The following is an 11,090-nucleotide window of genomic DNA, read 5'->3' as shown; positions in this document are numbered from 1 at the left end:
AACTGAGCTACCCAAACCTTAGCAGATTCGTGGGAAAACAATTTACTTGCTGCCTTTTCAAAAATGTTTCCCTTAGGTTGCAGAAACACAGCAGCATCTAGAGTTTAGAAAGGGGGGGAGATGCAACCCAGAAGTGTCTCCCCGCCCAGCTCCCCCAGCCACCCGGCACCCGACCACTGCGCAAGGGTCCTCCTCCCTGTCCCGCAGTCTCCAGAACCCCACAACGGAGTACAGATGCCAGTTTTGAAAGAAGCACTTCCAAATCCTCCGAGGGAAAGGAGGAGGCATGGAGGGTCCCGGGACGGGGCGAGGGTAGATGCGACCCCCCGGGTCTCAGGCTGGGAGGCCTCCCGTGCGTCACGCGGCCCGGGGCAGGCGGTGGGGCCTCGGCTCGGGGCAGCTCCTCTCCGCGCCTCTGTTTGCGGGCTGTGAAAGGAGGTTGGCAGTGCCTTCCGCGGGGACGCGGCAAACTCGAGCACCCGCGCAAACGGCTGCGTGTCGGCGACGGGTTTGGCCGCCGCGGCGCGCTGGCGCCGGGCACCTCGCACGCGAGCCCCTAGGGGCGCGATCGCGCGGGGAAGACGCAGGCGGCCTCAGTGCCTCCCCTGCCCCCGCTGGGGCCGAGACTGCGCCCGGGCGGGTGCGAGGGGCGCCTGCCGGGGCGGAGGGGAACGCGGAGACGCCGCTCTTCAGGACACTCGCTGGCGCCGCTGGTCGGCGACCGAGAGCCGGGCGCGCCGCGAGCAGGAGCGAATTCAGCCCCGGAGGAAAACACAGCCCTTTCCCAAACTCTGACCAGAGTCCTGCAGTGTCACCCGCACTTTACAGCTGCGTGAACAGAGGTGTGGGGCTCCAGAGCCAGCTGCCCCGGGACCCTCCAGCTCAGAATTACACGTTGCTGACACGCACCCAGCCCACCCCTCCCGCCGCGCCCTCGGTTCCCCGGCCGGCGCCTACGGTCCCCAAAGCAGACCAAACCATCCTGGAGGAGATGCTTCCCACCCTGGAATGAGGAAGGGGGAGAGAGCGGGACAGATCTGGGAGGGGAAGCCCCCCCCCCCGACGGGGTGGGGAGGGGGGCGGACACCGGACACCCCGCCTGGGAGGGGCTGAGCCAACTCCACTGGGCCATTGCCCCCTCTCTCCCAGGAGCCACTTCAATCGGTTGTCGCCCCAGTGGCCGCCCCGGAGCACGTGCTGCTGCCCGTCTGCGTCAAGGCTGGGTAAATAGATGACTGGCTAACAGCGCCGGGAGGGGCTATTTAAGAAGCAGGCTCCCGCCGGCCCACCTTGAACTTGGCTCGGCTCCCCGGCTCCCCGCAGCTCCGGTGGGAACGCGAAGCCCGCTGAAGGTAGGTTCCGCGCTCTCCCGCCGGGGACCCGAGTGTCAAGCTGGTTGAAGGATGCTGTCTTCAGTTGTGTGCCCTTTGCGTGTTTCTGTTTTCGGTGTCTTCTTTCCGACAGCTCGAAAGATACTGCTTGAGGTCGGAAACAACAAGGAGGTCTGGGTGGGTAGACTAGTTTGAGACTTCCTAGCGCCTGCTTTGTTCTCCCAGGCACGCAATGCCGGAATATCGATTTGCCAGGATTAGCGAGCAAATTGGGATTTGCTAGATGGGACACAGAAGCGCCAGGTACTTTGCGATCTCTTCAAATAAATTACCGAGAGGCTTTAAGATTTAAATTCATTTTCTAAACGTTGCAGAGAAATTCAGGGCTTTGGGGATAGAAACGTGCAAGTATTATCTGCTCATGGATCTAAGACGCAGAGGAGTTTTGCCAGTGACTGAAGGTTGAGCGCATATTTCTGATTTTGAAAAGCCGTTCTTGTGTTTTGTGTAGTTCTTGTTTATTGCCAATTCCCATTACACCTTAAAGAAACTTTGTAAGGGTGGGTTTTATTTATTGTTCCCACCTTTTAAACTGCGCTTTCACCATTTATGAAAGCTTTTTAACTATCGAGGATCTCATTTCTCCCACGGAGTCTTCTCTGCAGCTAATTTCCCCATTTTTAATCTCTTGCTTTTCCAGTGAGAAGACAGCCGTTCTAACAGCCCTTTCTGACATTAAGGGAAAACAAGATATTCCTTCTGCTAACCAGGGCAGAAGACAGGGTCTCTCTCCCATGCCCAGGCACCGGGTGTGGTTCACCCAAAAGACAGAAGGAGTGCGCCTGGACACGTGTGCTGTGGCCACTTGGCTCCCGTGGGCGCTTGCCGGGGCTTGGCGAGCCCTAGTGCTTGCACAGCTGTGGCGGCTCCGGAGCCCCGCGCGCTCGGACCGAGCCCCCTTTTCCATACCCCAGGTGCCCTGACCCTCCGCGAGTCGCCGCGGTGTCCCACCTTTTCGTTCATGTCCCCTCCGCTTTGCTCTCCGCAGCCATGAACGGAGGCGTGTGCCTGTGCGTGCTGATGGCTGTACTGGCGGCGGGCGCCCTGGCGCAGCCCGTTCCTGCAGCGGACCCAGCGCGCCCAGGGGCGCAGCCGGAGGAGGAGGCGCCCCGCAGGCAGCTGCGGGCCGTGCAGAAGGTGGACGGCGAGCCCCGAGCGCACCTGGGCGCGCTGCTGGCCAGATACATCCAGCAGGCCCGGAAAGGTACGGATGCTCCTTCCTCTGTAGGGTCCTCATCCCTCCCTTTAGCTTCCGCGCGGGGCTCCCAACCCCGACCTTCCTCCCTAGCGTCTGTCTGGCTGACGGAGGTGGGCAACCCCTCGGAAGGAACCCCAGGCTGCGCGTTGAAGCTGAAAGGTTTTTCGCTTTCTTTTCCGAATTGTACTGCACCCGGCAGTATGGTTTCCTGGACGTCCTTTGTAGCCAACTGAGAGCTAGTGTGGCAGATTACACTTATTAGGGAAAACCTTTTTAAAAAGCTTTATTGAAACTAATTTTTGGTATGGGTTGCTGTTTAAGCTCAACACTATATTATGAAGACATTAGAAGGTGATTACTGAGCAAATTACTGACTCAAAAAAGGTTTGCAGATCTACCACATACCCTCCACGATAAAGGCAGAGGAACCAGAAGCCGCCCATATACTAACACTTGAAAAACCCTCTGGCAGGAAAGAAGCAATGCTGAAAAAGTATTTGAGTACAGTTTAAAAAGAAGTGACAGTGTGTCAGGTTTCCCCAAAGAATGTAACCGGAGGAAAGAATCAGGCGTGGTTTTGAGTTCCCCTTGGCAGTAATTTAAACTGATCACCCAAGCGACCTCCTTTGTTTTTTTATTTGTTTAATTTTATTTATTATATTTATTTTATTTTTTGTTTTTATTTTGCTGTTGGAGAGATGGCCCCAATTGCAGCAGGAGACTGCAAGCCACAGATTTCTCAGCATCAAAGTCTTTCTGCAGGAAGAAGGTGACTCAGGGGCTCACTAGCTGAGTGCCCGTCCTGACAGCCCTGACCCTTTCCTGGGCCTGTCTCATCTGGAAAGCAGGAATGAGGCTGGAGTTCCCCTAGGTCCCTTCTAGATCTTTGTGTGAATCAGAAGGAGGCTCATTCATCTGTAGGCTCCTTAGGAATCACGATTGGGACCAGGGCAGTTTTTTTTCTATCAACTTGATCCATAGTGACACTGATGGTGACCACAGGCTGTGAGGCAGTGGGCTGAACTGGACCAATGCAGCTGGACAGTAAACCATAGAAGATGCTACTGAGAGGGGTGGGAAGTGGGCTCCTTTTCCATGAGGCTCCCTTACCCTCCCGTGTGCCTGGACTTGGATTTGAACCTTAGCTCGTGGCTTGACTAGAAAAGGAGGAAATGATGGGCTCAGCTCTCCAGAGTCTCTGATGGTTTCATGTGAAGGTAAGATTGGGACTTTTTACCCAGGGGAATTCAGAAGGAAAACAAAACAACACAGAAGATGACGTGTGACATTTTGTCCTCTCTTTGAGAAATTGTCCCAGCTACCCATCTTCTGTGTTGCTCTCCAGCTAATTAAATTGAGACATGTGGAAATACCAGTCAGATGACAGAGGAAGTCTGAAAACTTTCTGAGTTCCTACTGATTGTCAGCATCAAAATAATTTCATGTCTGTCCTTGGATGTTGGCTGAGCTTCAGCCAAACCAGTCTGAAATAGTGTAGGGTTTTCATTCATCCATAACCTGGGGCTGCCTCCCCACCTTTGGGAAGGAGCCACCAGAAACAGGTCCAGGAAAGAAGCCAGTTACCACACCATTTCCCCAGAGCTGACACTTGACAGTGGCCTTAGGTACAAATCTTAGCTGGAAATTTCTTCCTGGCACCTCTTCTCAGCTACCTTCTCCCTTTGCCTTTGGCCTGTGCTACCAAACGAACCCATGTGAGAAAGGCAGCCTCTACATGTTCTGGCTGCTGACACCCTCCACAAATACCAGCTTGTCAACAATCACACCCTTCTGTTTGACAAATACGAACCGGGGATATTTACACCTCGACAGTTTCTTTGAATATGTTACATATTTTGAGACCATGCTGGGCATTTACTCATCTATTGTGCTTACAGACTCTGAACACGATACTGCACTCTTAGAGGAGTGCTCAAGAGTTGATCATTAGGAATTGTCTGCAAAGTTTTTAGTGATAAGGAGAAGCAATTCTACTGAGGAAGCATGGGCGCATTGGGCACACAACTGCCCCATGCCCAGCAAAGTGCTAATGCCACATCTTTAACCTCTGTGTGGTTAGCCTGCATCGGCAGCCTGTGTGGTAAGTCCCACTATTCTTCACGGCGGCAGCTGGGGCTCTAGGAGAATGTGGAAGCTGCCTAACTCTGCATATCTCATACCGAGGCCAACTTTGCACACCTGAAAGTCTGCTCAGGCCCTGCCCTCCCCAGGGGGTCCAGAAGCTATTCTGCGTCCCATTCAGCATTTTCAGGTTTAAGGGAGCCGGGCCCTTCACTTCCATTCCATAAACCAGTCGTAAGTCTCTACTCTCATCCACACTGGGGAAGTGAGTGAGGACTCTGGTAGATGCACACACCATGAGCGCAGAACTGTGCGTGGAAGGGGAAATCGAGGTGTGTAAGGAGCACAGCCACCAAGGCTTAACTTAGTGCCCCCACCCAGCAACCCAGGCTGCTTGTGCCCATCGAAGCTGCCACTTTGCCTTCATTAACTAGAACTTGGGGCTGTGCCCCACCTTTGATGGGGGTGTGCATCAGCGGCAGGCAGATAGGTGGGCCATATTTCCATGACTGTGTACAAATAACTCGACTGCACTTTTTTTTTAAATGAGAGGACTAATATTTTACCTGAAAGATGTTGAACAATTAATTCATAGCCAGGGCTCTTTTCCTTGTGCATAGGCTGGAGATGTCTGCAAGGGGCTGGAATGCGCTGGATTGACTCTTGGATTCCAAGGCTGGGAAGGGATTGGGGGAGGGGGGGGCGGAGAAGAACAGGTGGGATTGTTTCTGGTTTTTAATTTGGCTAGCTCTACTTGGTTATCCAATGAGACAGAGGACCTGCTTCTGCAGGGTCATTTATCAATAAATAAGCCATAGTCTGACTCTTTGCAGCCTGTGGGCAGAAGTTGGCAAGGGCAGCCTCATACAGAAAGGCTGGATGCCAGAGTCACAAGCAGTGGGGACGCAGTGTCCTGATCCAATAGGAACTGTGATTTGACCTTCCACCACCGTGCTCTTAAAGTCCCATGGGCTTTGCCTTTCGAGGTCCCTGAGGGACTTACTTGCCTCTTGGCTTGCACAGAAGAAGGCATTCTACTGATTTCATACCCAGGAGACCACTGTCTGTGACCCTTGGGCTAGGACTATGTCTCCAAAGAAACTGCTCCTTTGTGTCCTCCTCCCTCAATAAGAATTCTATGCGAGAATCATCCTGTTCCTGAGGACTCAACTCCTATCCCAAAAGGCCCATTTCTCATTCAGTTATTGAATTTTGGTCAAAAGGGCTGAATTAAATAACTTCCTTATTGCCTTTCTGCCCACTCTTCTCTGTCAGTGTTACTGACCTAAGATTTTAATCTGACAGTGTGCCTTTTTCTCAATATCTTTTTTTAAAAAAGGAAGGTAGCTTTCAAATTAATTTTTAAGCAATATTTGTCTAGTGATGGGACTTGACTCNAACCCACAAACTGTGAGATCATGACCTAAGCAAAAGTCGGACGCTTAGCCGACTAAGCCACCCAGGCGCCCCTTTGACTCCATTTTTTTAAACCTTCTAACATATGAAAATATTGTAATTGTGTCACCTTAACAAGAGTCAGGTATGCTCAGGATATTAAAGAGTGAACTTCAGAAATGGGTAAGGACCAAGAAAACCCTTGTTTGGTGTCTGCTGAGGGCCAGCTATGTAAGAGAAAACACCCCTATGGAGTAGAAAGAGTAGGCAGGTCCCAGCCGTGAAAGGCCACAGTCAGTGAATCCACTTAAATCCTTACAGATTGGAAACCATGACCATAGCTAGCAAATATGACCCTCTGGTTACACACACCCGGGTCCTTCCCTTCTCTTAGATTTTGGCCCAACAATCCCACTACTTGATAGCTCTTTGATACCTTTAAGAAAGTGCATGTTACATATTGTCTGGCTTTTCCCATTGTTCTCCTTTACGGATTGAATTGGCGATGCTCCTAGATATAATGGCCATGTTTCCTTTTTCCCTGCCCTTTGTAGCTCCTTCTGGCCGAATGTCCATCATCAAGAACCTGCAAAACCTGGACCCCAGTCACAGGATAAGCGACCGAGACTACATGGGCTGGATGGACTTCGGCCGGCGCAGTGCTGAGGAGTATGAATATCCATCCTAAGGGCCCTCTACCTGGTTGCACCCCAGGAAGCAACCTCCTGGTTCAGAGGAGGCAGAATACGAAAATAATCACACTCACAACCCATTGTCTCTGTGACATTTTAAGTATCTATTTATTAAGTTTTCAATGTGAAAAATATGTCCATAAGTGTGTCCGGTGCAACCTCACCCCTCGCCAGAATTGTGCGAGCGGAAGACAAACGGTTCCCCTCGTCTGGGGCACCTGGTCCTAAAGTGTTGCTATGCTATTAAAATGATTTCATCCTGCGCCCTAGCTCCCGGTGTCTGCTCAGTGCAAAGGACTCCATTAAATCCCCAGAAGCTTCAAGGAGGGCAGACCGAGACATGGTGCCCAAGGACAAATCCTGGCAGTGGCTGGTCCCAGACAGGGCTTGGGAAATGAGGGCCGGGCGTGGGGCAGATACCGCTGCTGCAGGCGAAACGGCCAGTGGAAGGGCCTTCTGGGTCAGCTCCGTGGCGCAGCCCTGGCCACCCTGGGCCTGGGGCCCCAGCTGCGCTCCACTGCAAGAAAAGAATGTGTGCTGCTTGTGGTGAACACTCATTTGTCTGGGGAAAGAGCAGAAAGGCAGCGTGGGATGGGGCCTTCCACCTTCCCGTTCCCACAGGAGGTACCAACCCCATCCCACATCAGGGTTTCTTTGGGGCTCTCTTGGCCTTTAACCGAATTCTGGAGCAATGCTTTCACACACCTTTGACCTCTCCATGGCCCTGTGGCACAGAGGTTATTGTCCTTTTATGTATTTTCAAAAAAAAATTTTTAATGTTTTTATTTATTTTTGAGAGAGAGAGGGAGACAAAGCATGAGTGGGGTAAGAACAGAGGGAGAGAGGGAGACACAGAATCCAAAGCAGGCTCCAGGCTCTGAGATGGCAGCACAGAGCCCGACGCGGGGCTCGAACTCACAAACCGTGAGATCATGACCTGAGCCGCAGTCAGATTGCTTAATTGACTGAGCCACCAGGTGCCCCTATTGTCCTTCTTTTAGAGATGAGGAAACAGGCTCTGAGAGGTGGAAAGGACTGGCCCACAGTTCCCCAGCTCACGAGATTTACTGACTTGATCACTTCTAATAGTGTGACCTCCAGCACCCCAGCCCTTCCAAATTCTGGAGTGCATATAAATCACCAGGGAATCTGGTAACCCGCACCTTCTGGTTCAGCAAGTCTGGCCTTGGGCCTGAGCACACTCCCAGGTGACACCAGTGCCGCGGGTCCGACCACACTCGGAGGTGCAGTGGTCTAGAGTGGAGCCTGCGATTACACTCCTTTGGGTCTCACCATATTTCAGAAACAGATTTCAGGGCACGCCGGGTGATCCTGGTAGCCATCCAGCACAGGAGCTCTCCTTTCCTGGACCGATCCTGGCGGGTGTCTCGTAGGGGTCTGTAAGAGAAACTATTTCGGGAGGAACCCACAGGTAATCTAACACCAGCTACCCACAGTGCAGCCTTTCCGTGCCTCCTGGCCGAGGCCTCCAGAAACCTCGGGTTCTTATCCAGGAAGGGCCCCAGGTGGCCTGATGGAGCAAGACATGCAGCCCCAAAGGGAACAGACATTGGAAAGAATGCTGGGAGATCTATAACTGGTCCTGGATGGGCCGTACTCAGCCCAGGGTCACCCCCCAGGCACACAGTGCCATCTTTCTTGGCAGTGGGACACCAGGAAAGTCCTCAGGAAGACTGGGTCCTTGCATTCTTTTCCTTTTTAATTCTGTTAAGGTTTACTAGAGAGAGAGAGAGAGAGAGGGAGGGAAAGCACAAGTGGTAAGGGGCAGAGAGAGAGGGAGACACAGAATCTGAAGCAGGCTCCAGGCTCTGAGCTGTCAGCACAGAGCCTGACGCAGGGCTTGAACCCACAAACTGTGAGATCATGACCTGAGCCGATGTCGGACCCTTAAACAACAGAGCCACCCAGGTGCCCCAGGTCCTTGCATTCTTTAACTTGAACTGAAGTCAGAATTCAGTGTAAAACTTAGACTCTGAACAGACAGTACATTATATTGTCCCCTCGTGAGGCTATTAACTCCTTCAGTTCCTACAATTTGGTCTCAAAGACTGCTTCAGATCTCAGGGGCCCAAACCCTGGCTAAACACCCAGATGCATACATCTTTAGCAAAGAGCATACACATCTCACAAAACAAGTTTTTTCTGGGTGTGTGGGGGATCTTGGGTATAGATGGGGATGAGTGTGTGCACGTGTGGGCATGAGTGCGTGTGTGTGTGTGTGTGTGTGTGTTGGGGTGCCGGATGGGGAAGGATTTGGAATTTAACATTAAGTCAGCAGTGGAGAATAGGTGACAAAGGTCTGATCTGATTTAGTGATTTATAAATCCTCCGGGAAGTGGGTGGTAAAATATTTTCAAAGATAAAGACATGAGACATATGAATATAAATGAACACATGTCAAAGATAGCCATTTAAATCATTAATAAAGAGACCACTAAGATTTTATATCACTTCAAAGGAGAATCCATAGGACATGCACAGAGGCAATCAAGAATGCTGAAATGAATTTGCTGATAGACACAAAACTGGTTTGTGTATTTAGGCCAATAGAATGTAATGTTTGGAATAATCTGTTATCCAGGACAGAAATTCACCGTATTTTTAGGGGACAATATTCACTTACATTGCTATAGACAAGAATTATTTGCATGACTGTCAGTTTCCTATGGCTTACAAAGTAGCCCCATCAGAAACACAGACCTCGGGGCGCCTGGGTGGCTTGGTCGGTTGAGCGTCCGACTTTCGCTTAGGTCACGATCTCGTGGTTTGTGGGTTCAAGCCCCGCGTCGGGCTCTGTGCTGACAGCCAGCTCAGAGCCTGGAGCCTGTTTCAGATTCTGTGTCTTCCTCTCTCTTTGACCCTCCCCTGCTCATGCTCTCTCTCTTTCTCTCTCTCTCTCAGAAATAAGTAAAACATTAAAAAACTTAAAAAAAAAAAAAAAGAAAAAGAAAGAAAACACAGACCTCAACAGCATCAGATAAATGCCCATAGTCCTGCTGGAAGGACACCCACTAATCCCCTTGCTCACTTCAAAGACTTTCACAGTTCTTCCTAATACAGGTGAGGGAAAGGAAAAGAACACCTTCTGGCTCCTCGTGGGCACCAGCTCAGGACACTGTCCAATTCTTGCCAGCAACGGTGACCCCACTCTTCAAAGAGGAAGTTGGAGCTCAGAGAGGCTAAATGACTTGCCGCGCACTCTGCCCACATATGGTGGCGCCAGGACGGAAGCGGTTGGTTCTGAACTTCTTACGAGGTTACCTAGAGCCACTCCAAGCCAGCAGAGAACGGGCTTGGAGACTCATTTGAAAGCTGTGTCTATGTGCGTCTAAATTAGATTGAATTAGTGTGTGTGGTAATTTGCAGGGGCTTTAAGGGGACCCAATAGAGCATGGTGAGCAGGGGTGGGGAACCCAAACATCTGTTCCCTATCCCTCTTGGTGCCACCACTGGATCCAGGCTGGTCCCCTTCTAACTGCTGTGCACTGTTCTTGTCTATACGCCACCTGCTGACACAGGGACCTCAGAACCAGGACATAGGACCTAGGTCTTCCGTGGCCCTTCCTCGGGGATCGCAGCAGTCTTCTGCAGCTAAGATGCATAAGTGTCACAGAAGAGCCAGCGGCTCCTCAAAAGCCATGATGCTCCCTTCCTCCCCACTCCTCCCCTCCTGCACCCTCCCGTGTCCCTCACGACCCCTCTCCCTTGCCAGCTGCTCCTCCTGAATCCCTTAAGCTTGCAGGGCCTCCACCCCAGGCCACCTCCTCCTGCAGCTGCTTCCGCTGTGTGCACCCTCAGTTCTGCTAATTAAGGCTGCTCAAGGGCTCCTTTTCATGGATCCATTGGAATTTACAAATGGAAAAGGCCAACGGCCCTCATCCTAGCCCAACATACACCCTCCCCTACCCCAATCCCCATCTTAGAGATAATGAACTCACTCAAGATCACACACTTAATGGGGCACCTGGGTGGCTCAGTCGGATAAGCGTCCGACTTCAGCTCAGGTCATGATCTCGCGGTTCGTGGGTTCAAGCCCCGCGTCGGGCTCTGTGCTGACAGCCAGCTCAGAGCCTGGAGCCTGTTTCAGATTCTGTGTCTCCCTCTCTCTCTGACCCTCCCCTGCTTGCTCATGCACTCTCTCAGAAATAAATAAAATTTAAAATTTAAAAAAAAAGATCACACACTTAATTAGTGGCAGAAGCATAAGCCTTCTCCAGAGTTAGTTCCTTGCCAGGCTGAGACATGGCAGACTTCCTGCTGGCTCCTGCACTCGCTCACACCTCTAGACCTCTGGTTTAAGATGCCTGACCA

The 11,090-nt window shown here is 51.6% G+C and overlaps 1 protein-coding gene across 2 annotated transcripts; it reads left to right on the top strand.

The window, feature by feature from the left end:
* Positions 1 to 1,152: 1,152 nt before the first annotated feature.
* On the top strand, positions 1,153 to 7,027 carry CCK (cholecystokinin). Of its 2 annotated transcripts, none has more exons than XM_077754522.1 (3): positions 1,153 to 1,352; positions 2,380 to 2,595; positions 6,621 to 7,027. In XM_077754522.1, exons 2-3 carry the CDS (start codon positions 2,382 to 2,384, stop codon positions 6,752 to 6,754), a joined length of 348 nt encoding a protein of 115 aa, XP_077610648.1. In that variant the 5' UTR covers positions 1,153 to 1,352; positions 2,380 to 2,381; the 3' UTR covers positions 6,755 to 7,027. The 2 variants fall into 2 exon arrangements, with proteins under 2 accessions (XP_077610648.1, XP_077610650.1); XM_077754524.1 differs by lacking the exon at positions 1,153 to 1,352 and adding an exon at positions 1,391 to 1,508.
* Positions 7,028 to 11,090: the final 4,063 nt, after the last annotated feature.

This window comes from Crocuta crocuta, unplaced genomic scaffold (genome assembly GCF_008692635.1).
Source record: "Crocuta crocuta isolate KB4526 unplaced genomic scaffold, BGI_CrCroc_1.0 scaffold70, whole genome shotgun sequence".
Classification (NCBI taxonomy): Eukaryota; Metazoa; Chordata; class Mammalia; order Carnivora; family Hyaenidae; genus Crocuta; species Crocuta crocuta.
Note: the sequence above shows the minus strand (reverse complement) of the source record. Positions and strands in the feature narration are given on the sequence as shown.